The sequence below is a fragment of the Ascaphus truei genome, chromosome 4 (genome assembly GCF_040206685.1).
Source record: "Ascaphus truei isolate aAscTru1 chromosome 4, aAscTru1.hap1, whole genome shotgun sequence".
Lineage (NCBI taxonomy): Eukaryota > Metazoa > Chordata > Amphibia > Anura > Ascaphidae > Ascaphus > Ascaphus truei.
This window is the reverse complement of record NC_134486.1, coordinates 348332201-348353491: the sequence shown is the minus strand read 5'-3', so window position 1 is coordinate 348353491 and position 21291 is coordinate 348332201. Positions and strand designations below refer to the sequence as shown.

Sequence of the window (21291 nt, the reverse complement as noted above, 5' to 3'; positions counted from 1 at the left end):
CTAGTATTGGTAAAGAATATATAAATTACAAGATATCCCAAATGCACCTGAGGGTACACTGAAGCCTGCCACATCTATAACACCATTGGCAGATGTTAAGCCGTAAACAAAACAAAGATGCCTCTTTTTTTTGCAAACAATAGCCTAGTGTAGAAAACAAATAACATTGGCAGAATAAATTGAAATCTAAATTGAAATATAAAGCACTCTATAAAACAAAATAGAAAAAAAATGGAAACAGAATTTCCTTAAGCTAATATAAATAATAATACTGATATATCCATCATATAGTAACTCAGCCTGATAAGTAATGCAAGACATAAATCACAATATAGAGACTAGGAACACTGTAAATCAGAAATGTGTATAGATATTAGAAAACATAGAGCATACAGAAACATTTCCTGGGGTAAGCAATCATCCCTATGAAACAATAATGATTTTGTAGACGCATTCATTGTAGATCAGAAGAGAGTTTCTGACACAATGATGATGCCATAGAAGAATAATTACAATAATACTAGCAAAGAAAAAACACGAAAGAGAAATAGCTAAACAAAAAACACAACTATGCAATGCAAGGGCAAGGAGGGGGTTGCAAGACCAACACACACTTTAATTTTAATAAAATGCGAAAGTAATAGTGAACACACCAAATGGTTAAGTACAGATTTGGGGAAAAACATCTAGCAAAGCCTGGGTTAGCTACAAGAATACATTTTCACACGGAATGGGTCTGAAGTGGAATGCATGGCTTTTTTAAAGGCCTTTGTTAAAGCTTCTCCATAATAGAAATGGTTCCATTACACAGCCAAACATAGCACTGGAGGTGACACAGAAGTAATTTTCAAAACTGTTCTATAGGAGGGAAGACATGCCTCACAATGCCCACAAAGGAGCATATTCACTAAAGGTTGCTAGGCTTTAGCACGCCTTAACTTCCATTCAAGGGAACTAAGGTGTGATAAACGTAGCACCCTTTAGTGAATCTGGGCCGAAGGAAGACTCATTTGCTGATACAGCCTATCGTATGTAGGAGTGGTACTTTCACACTGAAGCCCAGTTGCAGGTAACATAAAACTTCATAGCGTGCCAGTAGAAAATAGTAAGTTCTTTTAGGGAGGTGAAGGTGGAACCAACCTCTTTCTACCTCACCTGTTAAAGGGTGATAGGTGCAGGTTGCTTTCTGGATCGTATCACATTGTCTATAATCAAAACTAACTCTGTTTAAGAGAACCATGGACTAAAACAGTGCATATGGTATAGTATATAGTATTCAAACTAATAAAAAAGAGAAAGCCTCTCTTGGTAGAAGTTTCCCCTTTTCACCACCTGAGGATAATTTGGTTCCAGTATTTGTCCATCATACTTCTGAGAGTGGAAATGTTATTCTAAAAAGTGGAGAGTGACCGGGAATGTTGTCCTTGTTTAGCATCAAGGACAGAGCCCCGCTGAAACAATGGGATTATTCTCTTTGATAAATCTGGAGCAGTTTGTGCTCCAGTCATACAACTGGCAGACTGATTAATGACTTCCACACAGGGACATGTTCCAGACACCCATTCTGATCAATATACTATCACTTTTATATAGTTTTTTTTCTTAGCTATACTGGTATAATTATCCAAATGCATTTCAACACTAATCATTACAACGCGCATCACATGAAGTGCACTTTAGCATACTAACTGACCCTGCTGTGGCTCATTGGCAGTATAATACCTTTGTAAATATTAAGAAATGTAATGAGTAATTTTAAAAGGTCCTCAAATGTGAATTTTCTGTATTATCTAAGGGCAAGAGCTCAGGATATTAAACAAAATAATTTGTCGGAAAAGCTCAAAATATGTCTTTACCGTGACACATAAACAAAATGGATGTAATAGGTTAGAAATAATTACATTTAACCTTTTTGGATGAAACATTAAATGTTTTTTTTAACAAAATTATATAGTGTGTTTTTTTTTTTTCTTTATAGCTTTCAAAGCTCTGTTGGCTGAAGCTGAATTTCAGAGGAAGGAATATATCAGAAAACAAGGTGAAATGCAAAAACAAATACAATACATACAGTATACATAACATAGCTTGTAACAGTACCACTCAGAAAAGGTTTATTTACCTACACCACAACTCCGCTAATAAATGTTATCAGCAAATAGGAGTGTGAAGTAAATGGAAAATGAATGACTTACATTTAGCATATGAGTTAAAATAATGTCAGATTCATAGGAAAAAAATGTTATACTTGCATAGAAGAGGCAGATTCATTTTTGTAATGGGACACAACTGCAGTAAATCTTTGAAGAAAAAAAGAGGTCCCTATAAATTCTTTCTTCAGTAATTGCATTAATTCATCATGGAAAGTGGAATTTAAACACACACCATTACACTTAACGTAAAGTGGAAAAGTGGTGCCTATCCGTTCCTTTGGAGTATAACATTATGCAAATAACATTGATGGAAGAGTTTCATGACGCACACACACCCTCATAATAACCAAGATTTTAAGATTAGTTTCATAGAGGTTTGTGGGACATAATCATTCATACATTTCACAAATGTAATGTTACAGAATTGATCATACTGATGCAATGCAATGTCATTTTCTTATGTTGTGCACCTTGTTCATCAGGGTGGAACACAAGCTGTTTACTTCTGACTGCCTATGTTGTTCTACTTGGCTTTAAACACTGTGCAGGAACGTCCTTAATGAGACTTCATTATGTGTGCAGTGCATATACAAGGAGGATGTGTAGCATAGAGCACACAATATTGAATTTACAAGCTTTTGGGATCTATTTTGTATGTATGTACATTTATATAACGCCAACAGGGTACTCAGCACTTTACAAAAGAGACATTAAAATACAGGGAATTCTAAAACAATAAGTACAACATATATAATCGTACAGTAGGTATGAAAATCCTTCTCTGGAGACAGTGCCGGCTTTGTGGTATTGCCGTTGGTGCCTGTGCACTGAGCCGTGTGGTTACATAGGCTCTGTGCTCTCCCCCACAGAAATTAATATGATTGCAGAGGGAGAGCGCGGTGCCTCTGTAACTCTCTGATCTTCTCCTTTGCCATCTCATCCTGCAGGGTCCCTCATCATGGCACCGCAACATGAAATGCCATGACAACGGGACGTCACGTGACGGTGTGACGCCATGTTGCAGTACATTGCCTTGGCAACGCGGCGCCAGCAATGTGGCGTCATGACGTCACATGATGTCCCGTTGTCATAGCAACGCTCTGCCATTTGACGACGCAGCGCCATGATGAGGGACCCAGCAGGAAGACATGGCGAATGAGAAGGTAAGAGGCCCCATATCATGACTGCACAGAGGCACGCAATATTCCCAGCCAGCCATTCCGGAAGAATTTATAATCTAAGTAATACGTTGGGAGACTTACAGAGACAGCTGCTGATTGAGTAAGTGCTGTAGATGCTTGTTAGGAGCAACTGTAGGTGTGGGACAGTAGCCATGAGTGTAGGCTATTGAAATGCTTAATTTAAGAGATGAGTTTTAAGGTTTGACTCAAAGGCGGGGAGAAAAGGGGCTTGGCGTTTACAGAGTGTGAGATTGCTGCAGAGATAAGGGGCAGGGAGGGTTAAAGTATTTAGGCGAGAGAGAGAGCAGTTGAGGTGAAAGGGATGTAAAGGGCAGAGTTATGGGCAGAGTGCAGGAGACGCATAATGAGAAATCAAAGTTGATATGTAGGGAGGGACAGATGAGTGGAGAGCCTTGAATATAAGGAAGAGAATTTTACGAAGTTTACGAAGTAGTGCAATTCCATAAGACGCATTTGGGACTGGAAGGTATCTTGTAGAGTACCACCGCTTAGTAAATATGCACAAAAATTATTTCACTGAATTAGTAAAAATCCTAATGTGATAAGCACGTACTCGTAGAAGTTTACATCATAGTAGTACCAATTTGGTAATATAAACCGAGCATGTTATTAAAATATTAACATCTGCATGTACTTGATTTTAGGTCCTCATTTTGAGGAGTATTTATATTGGGAAGTTACAGATGAATGTGAAGTTGTACTTGTGTGTAAGGTGAGTATATCATGGAAGCAAAAGAACAGAACTTGCACTCACCCACTTTTTTGAAGTCGCTGTGTGCTGGTACTCAGGTCCTCTATCCTCACTGCCGTGGTACAAAAACTAACAACTGTCCAAGATGGTGCGAAACTCAAAAACGAATATTTAAATAGACAAACTCACATCATCTTTTTTTTTAATCTTTAATTTTAAAGCAGCAGACCAAGTTAAAGTTTTTTTAATGGGTTTGAACCGCATTGCTTTCAGCTCACAGGACCCCTGCTTCCTGAGATACTTACCTCCATAGGTGCTGCTGGTTGGAGCCCAGGCTGAGCTCACAATATGGCTTTCTAAAAGTCCTGTGTCTTGCGGGCCAATAGGAATCTGCAATATCTTCCATTTTGTCTTCTTATTGGCTCACGTGATGCGGAAGCTTTAAACTGAGAGAAATAAAGTACCAGCAGCACCTGAGGAGCTAAGTGCCTAAGGACGTAGGTGTCCCCAGAGCTGAAATCAACACGATTCAGCTTCGGAGACCCCCTGCTACAAACCTTTTTTTATTAAATGTTGCAATATAGTACCATGTCCTGGTTAACCACATTATTATTATTATTATCACATTATTATTTATTATCATTATTTTTACAATGTCATTAAATACTAACATAGAAAGCAAAAATCAACTCCAGATTATATCACAGTAGGATTTTTTTTTAATCATATGTACATTTTTCCTCATGATCCAAAGTCAAAATCAATCAATCAATGAGGGTTGGCAAATGCCCAAATCTAAATCTAAGTTAATGTTCCCTTAGTGGTGCTTAGTAAAAGAAGTCCTCAGAGAGTAAAATGGTATAGTGCACATACTATTCCAGACACCATTGCACCACCATACATACAAAAATGTATGTACAAATGATTTTGATTGTAACTCCAAGAACTGGTCTCTATTTACCATCTTACCTGTCATTTTTCTGACCACAGAGAACAGAAATTTCAATACGTTGCATTTTTTGTTGAGTATATGGTACCTATGTATTTTTATATCATTTTATAGGTGGCAAATACTAAGAAGGAAACAGTATTTAAATGGATCAAAGATGATGTTCTGGCTGACGCTGAGAGTCTTCCCGATTTGCAGCAAGGAGTGTGCAAGCTTCTTATTCCTAAGGTATACTATTATCTTGCATTTATTAACAAATAAAGCTAACTTTGATTATGTTTTCAGCGGCAATATAGATATTTTTGTTGTGTATAATAACCGCCTCCCGGACTTTCATGGAAATGGCTTAAAATCCTGCAATGAAACGGCAAATTAATTCTGCCTGGAAAAGTGTAGATCCGTTTGTCGGTTGTGATACCTTTTACTGGAACGACATAAGAGTTTTCTAAAGATAAAAATATACAGTAGTGTACATAACTCTTCTTCAGGTACGATATATTGGCACCAGTACTCTTGAACAAGAGACCAGTTTAAATCACACAGGTCTTTTAGGGGAAGATCAACACATTTCCATTAAATCTTGGCTACTAACGTGACATTATCTAAATAGGTCATGTTTATTAGCTTCCATGAGTGTAACAGGTATCCACAAAGCTAAATATACTGTATGCAAAACCAATGGCTGTTAGTGATTCATTAGCATCGGATTAGCATCTTGTGAAGTTAGCAATGTATTGTGTTGGCTTCAAATAACATGGCGTTAAACCTATCAAAGGTGGCGTTACATCCATGCAGAACCTGACTATATGTTTTATTAAAGTAAGAAAAGAGACGAAAGGAGAGGAAAAGAACCCTGTAAATAACAATACGATAGTTAAATCATATCTAACTTTGTCTTAATCTTATCCAGACCCTCTACTGGATGTGAGTAATGCCACCTTTAGCTGTGACTTAACTAACGTTAGCTATAACGGAGCTCAGCGGATATGCGTTTTTAGAGGGAGCGCCTCTTTTGCATATCATTAGCACTAATGTCTGTTATAATAATGCAAGGCCTTGTTACGGATGTAAACAGCACTTAACGCATTGTTACTCAGCTTTAAAGATTAATGTTAGCACTTAACAAGACGTTAACTCTACTTAACATCTTGTTAAGTCTACAGTAGTTAACGTTTCTTTAAGTCTAGTTTACATCTCGGTAAGTCATTATCGGAGCTCTGTAGAACTACCCCTTAATGAGGCAGCCTTTTTCAGGTTTCAACATCCTCTCCATAAACACATTGAAATAAAAGGTCGCTAGTGATAGCAATATGGAAAATAGCTGAAGCGCTCAAATGCAGGTATATCTCAAAATGATAATAAGCCAGACCACTGTACCAGGGTACTAACAATTGATATAGTACCTATTGTGTCATATAATGGGTACTATCCTCCTGAAGACAGGTGGTGTGTGGTGCAACCCACTCACCATCAGTCTCATTGGCAGGTTCCCCTGAAAAATATACAAGTACTCACATCCTGGTAGGGCAGGCAGGCAGGCTGTGCAGCTACTCAATGCAATACAGGGAAAAGGGAGACCAAAAAGCGCACCAGCACAAACGGAGCAGGAAGAACCCAGGACAAAAAAATGATTAAAAGGGCACTTTAATGTGGCAAAAGACCCATCCTAGAACTACCCCTTAATGAGGCACTGTAGAAGTACCCCTTAATGAGGCAGCCTTTTTCAGGTTTCAACATCCTCTCCATAAACACATTGAAATAAAAGGTCGCTAGTGATAGCAGACATCATTACCCATTCATTTTAGTCACTGGTTGCATTGCGAACCACCCAGAATCTCCAATGTCATGTCTTAAATACTAAACAATATATTTTATTTATTTGCAGATGTCTAAAAAGGATCAAGGTGTTTATAAAGCAACATTAAAAGATGATAGAGGTGAAGATGTATCTACTCTGGAAATTACTGGAAAAGGTAAAAAGTAATTGTGAATAAATAATCTAAGGAAATTCAATTAAAAAAAAAATCAGATACATAATTTATTTATAAAAATGTTTTACCAGGAAGTAATACATTGAGAGTTACCTCTTGTTTTCAAGTGTGTGCTGGGCACAGAGTTATGATAACAATACATGGATACATTAAAAGTACATAGGTTATACAGTCAATTCACAGACATTTCATGGACAGTTAGAGTTGGAAAATTGTATACAGGGGATAAAGGGGCTGGAAAATTTCAGATTAAACTAGAGCAGCTTTAACATCACCAAACATCAGCAAATGGCAGCAAACAGCTCACACCCTTTAGCTGCCAAAGGCTGTGCCAAAGGCTGTCCGCCATTGGGGCAACGCAGGTGTAGACTGAAGGGTTCAGATTGAATGCAGCTGTGAATTCAAAGTCTTTTGTCTTCCTGGGTCATTAACATTCCAGAGGGTGGGGCTGACGAAACACATAGCAGTAAGCAAACGCAAATATTAACCCTTAGCATGCTGGTTCTGTGCAGAAGGGAGCAGCTCTTGGGGAACTCTTTCAGGCGTTCGCCTTTGGGGCAACGAAGATGTAGACCAGATGTGGTCATATAAAGATACCATTTCCAATAGAGTCCTACTGGAGAAGTGTTCTATTAAATCTTTGGAAGACATTATCACACAAAAAATTTGGGGAAGGTGCATTCAAAAGAGTACAGAGGTAGCATATGTTATTATCCCCATAAACATCAAATAACGCATGATAGAATGTGTGCGTAAATAACTTGTGCGTTATCTCCCTGAAGACGAAAGCAAGATGTGGCGCTCAACACTGGTTGAGTATATAAACTATAATAAAACTCTTTAAGTGATTAAAGTGATCCAAATGTGAATGTGTCAATAATATAACACAAGTAAAACAGGTGAAAAATCACCAATATATAAACAGTGAAATAAATGAACCCAGGTGCTAACAGTGAAAACGGTTCAAAAATATAATAATCAGTATAGTCCTCCACTCAAAACCATGGAACAGGATACATTTCTGATATCCTCCACAGTCAGCATCCAAAAAATCAGGGGAGCGGGGGAAGTATCACCAGGAGAAAGAGAAAATGGACATAGAACAGTATTGCACAAAACAGTAGGTACTGTATGTAGATGCAATATAACCATCAGGAATAATAAGGGCATATCCATAAACTGTGGCAAACATGGATGGTTGTGTGCTTGTTTCAGCAGGACCCAGGAAAATGAAGAGAGACCAGGATAGTGCAGATGGTACTATAAAAACGATTTATCACAAAGCAAGACCCCCTCACAAACGCACGCTTGCATAAGGGTAGTCTATTAAAATCATTGAACGATATTAAAGGTGCCTCTGTGACTCCTGGCAGTCGTGTGAGTCGCGCTCTCACCCACTCCAGGCTCCCGCGATCATCACTTCCGGGTTCCAAGATCCGGTACCGGCGGATGACGTCACTGGCGCTCTCTCCCAGCACTAATCTTCTACTATGGATACGGCTGCTTCCAAGCACCGGACTCAATGCGTTTCACTGTATGTCACTTCCTCAGGAAGCAATCAACTTTGACTGCCGGGAGTCACAGAGGCACCATTAATATCGCTCAATGATTTTAATAGACTACCGTTATGTAAGCATGCATTTGTAAGGGGGTCTTGCTTTGTGATAAATCGTTTTTATATCACCATCTGCACTGTCCTGGTCTCTCTTCTTTTTCCTGGGTCCTGCTGAAACAAGCACACAACCATCCACATTTGCCACAGTTTTGGGATATACCTTTATTATTCCTGACGTTTGGGAGTATAACCATTGGAGGTTATATTGCATCTACATACAGTACCTACTGCTTTCTGCTATACTGTTCTATGTCCGTTTTCTCTTTCTCCTTTGGTGATATATCCGCCGCTCCCCTGCGTTATCTCCCTGGCCAGGGTTTCCAGTGCAATACAGTACAAAGATAAGTAAACATAAGGAGAATGGAGTACTGTATCAGCACATGAATGACTGTTAATGATACATAGAGATGAGAAACCTTTTTCACTAAAGTTTGAGGACGTGATGACATTTGTGTTTTTTTTTAATTTGTGAAACAATTACAAAGTTCACCTTGAAAAAATAACAATTGCAGGGCTATTTAATTTCAAATTATGGAACAGGTGGTGATAATGGCAAAATTTTGCCGTTTTTACAAAGTTGTTAACATGTTAGGAAAAAAAGCAAAAAGCCATCCTTTTTAATATTAACATTCCGAACAGAAAAATGGCTTGCACATCCCTGTCTGTAAAGGAGTAATTCATGCTTTTTTTGTATTACTGCTTTTTATCAATGGATTAAAGCAGGGGGTCTCCAGAGCTTAACCCCATTCATTTTAGCTCCTGCATATTGGTAGATGTATTTCTCCTCAGTTTAAATGTCCCAGTAACGTGGGCCAATAGAAAGCGATGACCGGTATATTTAAACTGCAAAGAGATACCCGCAGCACCTACAGAGGTGTGTATCTTGGGAAGCAGGATGTCCCCAGAGATGGGGTTCAGCACTAGAGACCCACTGTTTCCATTATATGTTAAAAAAAAACCTTATGTGCCCGTTGGATTGTTTCTGTAAGGTACCTGCCTTATATACACAAGATTGCTTTTTCTTTCATGGGAACTTGAAAAACAACTCTATTTAATTATGGCTACCTTGGATGAAATGAAAAACACCTGTCCTTAAAGGAGAAATTCATGTTTTGTTTTATTTATTATTACTGCTTTTTATCATAGGATTGAAGCAGGGGGTCTCTGGAACTGATCCCCATTAATTTCAGCTCTGGGGACCCTGAGATACAGACCTCCGAAGGGGGTGACGGTATCTCTGCAAAGTTTAAAGCTCACACGTCACGCTGGCCAATAAGAAGCCGAACCCGATGACGTCCCGGCTTCCTATTGGCCCGCAGGGCACAGGAACTTAGGAACTCCGCCATTATGTGAACCCTGCTTGCTGAACGGAGCAGCTACAGGCACTCTCTATACAGGTAAGTATTTCTGGAAGCAGAGGATTTCCGGAGCTGAAACTAATGGGGCTCAGCTCCAGAGACCCCCTGCTTCAATACTTTGTAAAACAAATAAATGAATGGCCAGCTTGGATTGCCTCTTCAAAGGCTGTCGCATATTTGCACTTTAATGAATAGAACACCTAGCATCTACAGGGGCTTTGTCATGGCTTAGGCAGAAAACATCATTTTAAAAAGAGGATAGAGTATACATGATCATTGACATTAATATACATTACAGATGTAGCACGTGTTACTGTTTCCTACTCTTGGGCAAGCTGATTGTGGCTGCCTCAGTGTTGGAGGATTATCGCTGTAGGGGGTCTGATTTGGAGGAATGACCCCCCTCTGCAGCGATGTTGCAGCAGGCACTGTCTCTGGAGCTGCAGCTTTTTTATTTTTCAGCCCCAGCTGTGGAGACAGTGAGTCATGTTACCTCTGTATATCACTTTGTACAATAATATTACTTTATACAAGCACAAGCAAGTCTTTAAAATATGCCGTTTTTGCAACAGTGTAATATGCATATTCTATGCACAGGGGAATCTTTTAATTGACATTTACCTCACTACACATCTTCCTTAAACAGCAATTAGGGTTTTGCTGTCCAAACTAAGTCCGATGACAAATCTGGCCCTTTGTATTTAAGATTGGAAAGATTAAGATAAATGCATGGCTTTATTACATGACATGGCAATCACCACATTTTGTGATTAAGTACAATAGAAAACCCTGTGAAATATATGTAGTAATTTGTATCCTCTTATTGTAGTAATATGTAGTAATTTGTATCCTTGTAGATGGTTTCTTTTTGTTCTAACATTTGCTCTTTTTATTTCTAGTATACGAAGACATAATCTTAGGAATGAGCAGAGTCAGTGGTAAGAAATATATGTTCTTAGTTTTCTGAGCATAAAGTAGTTATTTTGACTTGTTTTTATCTACCTATTTTTTCTTTTAGAAATGTATATTTTATTTCTCAACTTGGACATATTTATTTATATTCATATATTTTTCACTATAAAGGACTCTAATAAGTTTCATGTGTAGATTTCCACCATTATTTTTTTGGACCAGACTTTTAATTTCATATTAATTGAGTTTCCCTGTTTCCCCTACTAGAATGCACTAGTCCCACATATCAGTTTTCCAGTAAAGTATTCATTAAAATCGTTGTATTTTCTTTAATGTTGTACTCTGGAGGGGGAGTGGTGTTGGCAGGGGAAGGGGACGGGATATTTAAAACGTTTCCCAGCTTCCAAACTCAGGCAAAATATTTGTACCATCTTTTTTCAAGCAAGCAAAAAAAACCTTGAAGAAGTCAAGTTATTGAAGTAACAATTGGTTAACTGAGGAAGAAGTTCATAAGCGGCTCGAAAATTTTTAAGTAAATAAGGCACCTGGCCCCGATGGCATACATCCAAGAGTTCTCAAGGAGTTAAGTTCAGTAATAGCCAAACCATTATATTTAATATTCAAGGACTCCATTTCCACAGACTCAGTACCACAAGATTGCCGTAAAGCAGATGTGGTGCCTATATTTAAAAAGGGAGCTAGATCACAACCGGGGAATTACAGACCTGCAAGCCTGACCATTAGTGGGGAAACTACTTTAAGGTTTAATACAGGATAATATTCAGGAATACCTAATGGAACACAAAATCATTAGTAATAGTCAGCATGGATTTATGAAGGATAGATCATGCCAAAATAACCTTATTTGTTTATTTGAGGAGGTAAGTAGGAATTTAGACCAGGGTAATGCAGTTGATGTGGTCTAATTAGATTTTTCAAAAGCTTTTGATACGGTTCCACACAAGAGATTGGTGTACAAAATAAAGCAAATTGGACTCAGTAATAATGTATGCACCAGGATTGAAAACTGGTTGAAGGATAGACAACAGCGGGTTTTCATAAATTGAACTTTTTCAGTTTGGGCTAAAGTCGTGAGTGGAGTACCTCAGGGAACGGTACTGGGACCCCTGCTTTTTAACTTGTTTATTAATGACCTTGAGGTTGGCATGGATAGCAAAGTCTCCATCTTTGCTGATGGTACTAAATTGTGTAAGGTAGAAGAATCAGAGCAGGATGTAATTTCTCTCCAGAAGGACTTGGAGAGACTGGAAACGTGGGTAGGTAAATGGCAGATGAGGTTTAATACAGATAAATGTAAGGTTATGCATTTAGAATGCAAGAATAAACTGGCGATTTACATATTAAATGGGGATAAATTGGGGGAATCCTTGATGGAGAAGGATTATGAGTGCTTGTAGACAGCAAGCTTAGCAATAGTGCCCAAAGTCATGCAGTAGCTGCAAAGGCAAACAAGATTTTATCTTGCATTAAACGGGCAATGGATGGAAGGGAAGTAAAAATAATTATGCCCCTTTACAAAGCATTAGTAAGACCACACCTTTAATATTGAGTACAATTTTGGGCGCCACACCTCAGGAAAGACATTCTGGTATTAGAGAGAGTGCAGAGAAGAGCCACCAATTAATAAAGGGGATGGGCAATCTATCTTATGAGGAGAGGCTAGCTAGATTAGATTTATTTACATTAGAAAAGAGGCGTCTAAGAGGGGCTATAATAACTATATACAAATATATTTGGGGGAAGTACAGGGAGCTTTCAAATTAACTATTCATCCCAAGGGCAGTACAAATGACTCAGGGGCATCCCTTTAGGTTGGAGGAAAGGAGATTTCACCAGCAACAAAGGAAAGGGTTCTTTACAGTAAGGGCAATTAAAATGTGGAATTGATTACCTATGGAGACTGTGATGGTAGATACAATAAATTTGTTCAAAAAAAAGGTTGGACATCTTTTTAGAAAGGGAAGGTATATAGGGTTATACCAAATAAGTAAACATGGGAAGAATGTTGATCCAGGGATTAATCCGATTGCCAATTCTTGGAGTCAGGAAGGAATTTATTTTTCCCCTTAATGGGATTGCATTTGGAAGAAACAAGACACTTTTTCAAGGGAACATTCCACTCTACCTCAAGAGGAAAGTTTTTGACTAGTATTCTGCCGATACTATCATGTGGATGTAAAACCTGGACCCAAAATGTGATGATAAGTCAGAAGCTTCAGACAAATCACAAAAGTATGGAGACGTGCGGAGACAGGAAAAAGAATGAATGGGTCAGCGAGCAAACAAACGTCTGTGACATCATCACACAGCTGAAGAAATTAAAATGGCAGTTGGATGGACATATTGCAAAAATAATTACCATAATTGGACGACGATGGTACTTGACTAGATTCCAAGGGAAATTAAAAGACCAAGATGATGACCAAAAGTAAAATTGCAGGGTGAAATCAGAAAATGTGTTACCGCAAAGTGAAAATATGTTTGCAACCATACTACGTATGGGGGAAGTACATTGGGGAAGTCTTCACCCAGCAGTTGATTTACAGGGGCTGAAGATGATGTTGATAATATAAGGCAAACAGTAGGAGGCAAATAGGCGAAACAATACTATCATTTCATGTTCTAGAAATGGTACATATTGCCATATGTCACAGAATATAGTATTTAAAGTCATATTCTCAATTCATATCGGGATTATTTGTACAGTATAAACAGTGTTACATTCGCCTTTACAGGTCTTCTGGCAATTACGTGATTACATTTTAAACACAAGGATAGACAATTACATTTATTAATACTCATGTTTTTTATTTACGTTCTTGTGTGTTTAGGAAAAACAAGATTAAAGTAGTTACAGTCTAAATGAATGGTTAGGTATTTAAAAAGGTGGCAGGGGATTTTAATAAAGGCTAGCCAAGCAGGCATTATGAACAATGCCTTGTTGGATACCTAAAGTCAAGGGCCATTCTTTTCTTTCACTTTTTTTTAATGTGAATTTGAACCATAGTCACTAAGCCTAGTGTATCCATAAATTGAATGCACAAACCTACATATTGTAATACGCTTTGGTTGCTTCATTTCTGAATATAAAGTTGACGTTCAAGACCACATTAACTGAATACTCATAATTTCATTTATGAGTTAAGGGCTACTGTAGTTTTATAAAGCATAAAGATAATAGTGCTAAATAAGTATGTGTGTGTACACATGTATAGAAAATAATAATAGGTGCACATACAGTATTATGGTGGTAGTGTATGCAGTAGCATAAGAATACATACTGTAGTGCTAAACTTATTTAGGCCTACTAAATATGAGCAGAACAACAGAGCAATATCTGTATCTTATAATTTTGTATACAGAGACAATATTAATAGGGGATTTTGTGTTATATAATAGTAGTCAACATGCAGCACAAAATAGGCAGCATATTTCTGAAAATCAATGAGTCATAATATATATGTGTGAATTGGATATTATATAATAGATTTCTAAAAGACCTTAATACCTTTCAGTCTCTTAGTAATTGTAAAAGACAGACCTTTATTGCATTACAAGCTTCATAGACACAGGAATATATACGATATCTCATCTTTTTAATTTTCTACTTTTCCACTCTGCAACTCCCCTGAGTAATAACAAAGCTCTTCCTAAAAATTTATTTTAAAGCTTTCCATCTCAATTTAAATTTACTTTTACTAGGAGTAAAAATGAATATGCTAATGCTTCTTTGGCTCATCTGTACTCTGAAATCTTGCTGACTAATGTGCATATTTCTATGTTCAATCTTTTCACTGAGATCTACATATGTGCAGATTGAGAAGGCAGAGGAAGAACATAAAGTGCAGACAAAATAGACAATTGAGATGTCAAATGCTTATGAAATATATTATACAAAACCTCTTGTAGCTATGCTAATCCAAAATAAAATGTAATTCTTTGTAGGCAGTGATACATTATATTTCATAAAAAAAAGTGAAATGTAGCTCTTGTTTTGTTCACTACACCGTGGAAAAGTTAATAATGTTTTGTCAATATGACCTGTATGCCCTACTAGGAAATACATAGAAGTCCCTTCAAGCAATAATACCAAGGAATACAAAAACATTATGCTACATCAATTTGAAAATCTCAATAATTAGAAAAAAGGCATTCAATATTATTTTATTAAAATACAAATGTTTTCAAAATCGCTACTTACATGCAATGCTTTCACAGTTAAATATAACCTAGTTTTTTTTTTTTTTTTGCAGAATCCAGATATAGCATGCACTTATAATCTATAGATATCTAAATAAAGTCCCTATATATGAATAAATATGCAAGGCGCTCCAAAGAATATTCAATTTTAGATGAACTCAGCAGTCTTTTAGAAAGATAATGACTGAAATCACTGTGAGTGTTTATCACTTACAGTATGTCTTTTGGGGGGAAAAAATACAATGGGGCATGTTTTATCTAAGAGCTTCTAGCTAAAATGGCAAAGAAAAATGATGTTCTTTTGAAGGAATAATAACCTGCAAGTACAGAAAATCATAATGTCTTATTATAGCATCTTTGTAGAAGGTTTGTCATAACAATAAATCAATGTCAGTAATTTCATCTATTTCAAGTATAACCATCTGAAGTTTGCAAAGAAAATTTCTCTTTAACGCCAAAAATAGTCATACTTTCAATACCCATTGTGTAAACTATTTTTCTGCTTTCCCAAGTGAAATTATAATGATCTCTAAGCAAGCAATAGATAGGAATGGCTTTTCATGGGTATATTTTTGTTCTGCTCTGTTTAGGATCATCTGCTTCTGAGCTGAAGATCCACTGCACACCAGAAGGGATCAGATTCCATTGTTCCATGAAGTACTACACAGAAGACATGAAAGTTGTCTGGTACCAAAGGTAGTTATATATTGAAGAATATTGTGCTAGACTCTCCCATACTTTAGCACAGAGCCGGTGTGTAATGCTGAATGAACCTAAAGAAAGTGATGAAATAAAAATACAAACATACTGTACAGTTTGTGTCCAAAGATACTACTTCAGGTAAGTACTGAAGATGCAGTTGAAATGGTTTTATGAGATTTTACTGGTGTTACGAATAAAATGCTAACACACTGACAATGCATACATTCACCAGACCGGATGCCTTACTTAATACTGCTGTCTCTTGATCAGATATTAATATTTCTGTCATGACTATAATAATGTATTTACTACATTATTCAAACTCGAGGTCCTAAATCGTAATGTAAAAAGTCACTGTTTATCAGGTATACAGTAGCTGTGGTCATTTGATTTGGTTGTTTTACAAAATCTTCACTAACTTACAGACACATGCTCATTGTACAGAGCAGAACGAGTAAGCACAAAGAACATGCTTTACCAGTTGTAGCTGTCCCACTGAGATACTACTGTAAGCAATCAAACCAAAAAACTAGCATTTTCTTTCTAACTAATCAGGAAACAGCAGCTTTTTGAATGCTGAAGTAAGCTCAACTGGGTGAGATCCCTCCCACTGCAAGTAAAGCTGCAAAGTAGCTGATGGAGTCACAGATAATATGCAATATATGCACACATGGTTTGCATATTTCTTTATATGGCTGCTATTCTTAAGTAACTTAATTTTATTAAATGCAGCCTAGTAGAAAAGGTGTTAGTTTTATTCATGACTATACATGCACATGATCTATATGTATTCTGCAGACCACTTTTACTCTTAGGTAGTTGTTTGCTTGTCAATCAAAGTTGAACCAAATGATATCCGTATCAGCACAGTAAAGCACATGCATGTTTAAGATTTCTCTCCTTTCATTAATTTGTATGCATATTCATATATATTTACATTTCAAGAGGGACACCCCCAAGGGGTTGTGGATACCCTGCTCCACATCAAGAGGGCGTATATATGGGAGTGAATTGATCAGGATCCCAAAAGGTGGTGGGGGAGGGGGAGCTAGCAGGGAATGGAGATTGAGTAATACTGAGAAAGAAAAGAATCCCTTTGCAGCTGCACTCAGAGAAGCACCCTGTAGTTATAAAATGAACACTTTATTGGTTATAATAAAATTATTATTAAAGGCAATAAAATGTTAATGTTATAACTACAGGGTGCTTCTTTGAGTGCAGCTACAAATGGATTATTTTCTTTCTCAGTATTACTACATACAGCTCAACCCCGTTATAACGCGATCCATTACAACGCGAATCCGCTTATAACGCGATGCAAGCGTGGCTCCCAATTTTCGTATTTATGAATACGTTACAACACGTTTATTGGTATCTTAAATACTTTATTGTACAATGCATACAATTGTACATTATTTCTAATGCGATCCGCTTATAGCGAGATGTGATTCTTTGGACCCCAAGAACAGCGTTATAAGGGGGTTGAGCTGTATTTACATTCACACTTCTATGATGGTGATGGGCAAATGTGTCAATGTTTTGTATACACATTTCTATTTCTTTGCATATCCGCAAAAGTTCGTTCAAAATGAAAAAAAAAAAAAAAACTGATTGAATACATGCAAATCCACCTATGTCTCTATATCACTATTTTTTTGCTGCAAAGATCTTTTTTTTAAATTTGTCAGGGCACCATTTTTACATTTGTTTCACTTTTACTTAATTGAATTTTCACATAATTAAGCACATTTTACCTTCACTTAATCAAATTGTGGAGAAGGCGTGGCTCAGTGAGTAAAGGCACGAACTGGCACTGAGTTTGAAACAGGGGAGTTCAAATCCTTGAGACCTTGGGCAAGTCACTTTATCTCCCTGTGCCTCAGGCACACAAAAAAACCCCATAGATTGTAAGCTCCACAGGGTAGGGACCTGTGCCTGGAAAATGTCTCTGTAAAGCGCCACGTAAAACTAGCAGCGCTATACAAGAACATGCTATTATTATTATTATTATAATTATCAATTAAAAATAATGATATAGAGAAGTGACTGTTTTCTAACTTGAATTCGCGAAAAATCGAACTTGCATAGAAAAACTACGTATTATCACATTGGATTAGAACCATCTCTAATCTATGCTCAAACTAAACAAATGAACCTGTATAATTCCTACATGCATGGAAAACCAACCTTAAATACTTTTAGTATACTCCAAACATTATCTGTGGGTTCCTTGCCAAGTGCTACAATAATCAGTTTGTAATTGTTTTGTGTTTAATCTTAAATATCCAATGGTCAGACAGCACCACTAGTGATTTCAAAGACATTAATATAGAATATGTGCCCAGGCAACTGCGACGGATCCATCTTCCCTCAGTCATAATATACAGAAACCTAGCAGTTCCCAGCACTCCAATGAAAAATATCTTTACTTATTTATAGCTTTGTGAGTTGCATAAGAACCATACAAGACACATAATGAAAGTTATGAATTACAGTATACGAAAACATATAATGAAGGTTATAAATTGTCCATTAATCATATACTGCATATATATTAAATAATATATACTCATCCACCACATATGAAGTTGGATAGGGAAAATAAGTAATACTGTACGTGTCTCCAAAAATAGCGGCTATTGTGCAATCTGGGATTAAAGTCTCACAAAATATTAGGAGTAGAGCAAACAAGGGATGAAGCAAAGGGGAGCGGGAAAGGGGGAGGGAAAAAAAACAATTAATAAGGGGGGCAACATTTTGGGGGTGGACCCCTTCTTCAAGCCCATTCCCGTATTTTACTTACCCAACTTTTTATGTGGTGGATAAGTATATATAGATGTTTCATATATCTGATTAATGGACACTGTATAACCTTTATTATATGTTTTGGTATACTGTACATTCATTATATGTCTTATATAGTTCTTTTGCAAGTCACTAAACTATGAATAAGTAAAGATTTTTGTTTTTCAAAAATACTTTATGCGCAGTACCTTTCTGACAAAGTTTTAATGCTGGGAACCACTAGGTCTCTGTTTTGTATTTAATATTTTTCCATTAGGAAAGATTTGTATTTGAAGTATAATAAATAGAAATATATTGCAAATGAGGTGCCCCAATGTACAGTTTCCTTTTGGTTACTTTTAGTATTTGTAGAGGAAACCAATCAAGGGAAGCAGTCAAAAAAGAGATGTACAATCTTTCACCGTAATGCCCAACTGTGACAAGCATAGAAAGCAATCGGAACACAGCACTGTACAGTAGCTATTTGTCGGATGTGAACAACTCTGTAGTCACCGTTGGTAAATGCTACAGTATGTAATCCCAACAGTATACAGTACATCCTGCTGGGAGAATACAGGGAGCAAATGCAAAAGCATCTCCTTTTCATCACATAGAACAGACAGCCTCATAATATTCCTCCAGCTTTCATTGAACATCCAGGAACAAAAAGCCATTCTGCTGTTAAGCCTTCTTCAGTTGTGCCTGGTTCTGCATATCAAATGCACAAAGGGATTGAAGAAAAATAAAATTTCTGCTAACAATTGTCTATTATAAGGGACAAGAAACAGTATATAACACTACAAATGGACTACTGAATGGGATTAATATGACCATCATATACATTTCACTGTACATAGAATTTACAGGCTAGCCCCTAACCAATTAAGTACTTCTAATCTTGCTCAGTAGAAATGATCTTTTAGCCATATAATGTATATACAGTATAAAAGATGTTCGGACTAAAAAAAAAAAAAAAAACATTGTAAACTCAAAACCTTTTTACAGTTTAAGCCAAAACACAGATATCTCAAGATGCATGTTGTGAGGTATGCAGGGATTTATGTATATATATATATATATATATATATATATATATATATATATTTTTTTTTTTTTTTTTTAATGCATCAAAAGTAGCACTTAACAAAACAGACACTATAATACAGGGAGCTATAATAAACAGAGCAACAGAGGAGAAAGAGCACTGAGCCGAGTACAACAGCCAAGAAGGGGTATAAGCAAATGGTGGCAGAAAAGCACACAAAAGCACCAATTTAGTGTAGTACCCTTTTAATCAGGAACTCAGTGATCAGAGATATAGGGGCTTATGCAGAGAGGAGCGTGATTTGCTTTGAAAACGGAAATAACATAGCCACATATTGGGCATAAATTATGGCCGTATGCAGAAAGCGCATTTACCTTCTGTTAGCAGATAGTAGTAAAATTGCCAACGTTTTCTGGCGACCTGGAACACGCCATATTATAGGTCAGAATGGCGTGTTCCAGCGATTAGGTCCTTCTTGCATTGCACGCTATATTAGAATGGCGAGTTCCAGGTTCTCGCCACGAGTTTGGCGACTTTTACACCTCTGAAAATTTTTCTGGCCACTTTTAAATATCGCGCCATTTTCTCCCGAGTTTAAGGATTTCTGGCTAGTTTTTTCACCAGAAGATGGCGCTATTTCCTTATCTATGCTCTCTGCATAAGCCCCATAGTAAGGAGGGGCAGAGGTGTTTACAGTCTTACAGCGGGAAAAACCTATCGAGGAGAATATAACTGAGAGGCACTCAGACACTTGGCACTAGACTGCAGGTGTGAGGTTCCAGTTAGATATATTAAACTACAGTAGAAACTGCATAGAGAAATACCTCTAACCAAAAAAGTTCCTAAGGTAGTGATAGCGTGTAGCAAGAGAAGAAGAGAGGCCGGCTGTACACCAAAAGATTAATGACCAGGGATAACAAAACTTTTGCAAAAAATAGATGAGACAGGCATGAAGAGAACAAGGATATGAATTTGTTATAGATACTTTACCAGAGGTCTAAAGATCATTAATGAGTGAAATGTGAGTAAAGTCTGCAAAATCTTGTTTGTGGCAATAGTCCCAATTATCTCTGCTTTGCTCATATGTAACAAGATTGATCACTCTTTCAAGTGATTTAATTACAGATACACTTTTAAAAATCCTGAAATCCAAGAAAATATACACATATACAATTGTAGCCCATCTACCCCCCTGGAGGGAGATTCTAGCTGCTACCTTGTGCATGATGGTACAGTGCATACCTGTTAAGTGAAAAAGAAGACCTGAGAACTCCGCAATGGTATAGGGAGGCATCAGGACAGGCTCTCAGTGATGGTTCTTCGGTAAGCGCAGCGCCTCCAACCCAACAGGATCCTGGTGCAGCCAGGATGGTCCGCACTGGCAACTCATGTAGTGTTCCATTCAAGTAGCCACACAAGATGTATTCAACTAGATCTTTATTTGTAGTATCATACAGGTATGGCAGGCTCAGTCCCTGAAGTAGTATCCCCAGGGCTTGAGGCACTGCAGGTCCCTTCTCAGCTCCATTACCCCATGATGGGATAAAGGGTAAGTGCTTCCACTCCACATGGGGAGGGAAGAGAGAGCTCCTGACTTCTGGGAGAGTGTCAGCTTTTGTACCCCAGGGGAGGGACTTGTAACCCTGCCCCATAACAGGGCAGGTCCGATAC

At 37.4% G+C, this 21291-nt stretch overlaps 1 protein-coding gene across 3 annotated transcripts in view; it reads left to right on the top strand.

Annotated features, from left to right (window-relative positions):
* The window catches only part of MYOM2 (myomesin 2), a 150331-nt gene that overhangs the window by 118769 nt on the left and 10271 nt on the right, over positions 1-21291 (top strand). For all 3 annotated transcript variants that reach the window (XM_075598214.1, XM_075598213.1, XM_075598212.1), the window contains 6 exons: positions 1979-2038; positions 3997-4064; positions 5107-5220; positions 6878-6965; positions 10856-10894; positions 15680-15785. In XM_075598214.1, coding sequence (XP_075454329.1) covers positions 1979-2038; positions 3997-4064; positions 5107-5220; positions 6878-6965; positions 10856-10894; positions 15680-15785 — 475 coding nt within the window. The remainder of the gene's footprint in view (positions 1-1978; positions 2039-3996; positions 4065-5106; positions 5221-6877; positions 6966-10855; positions 10895-15679; positions 15786-21291) is intronic.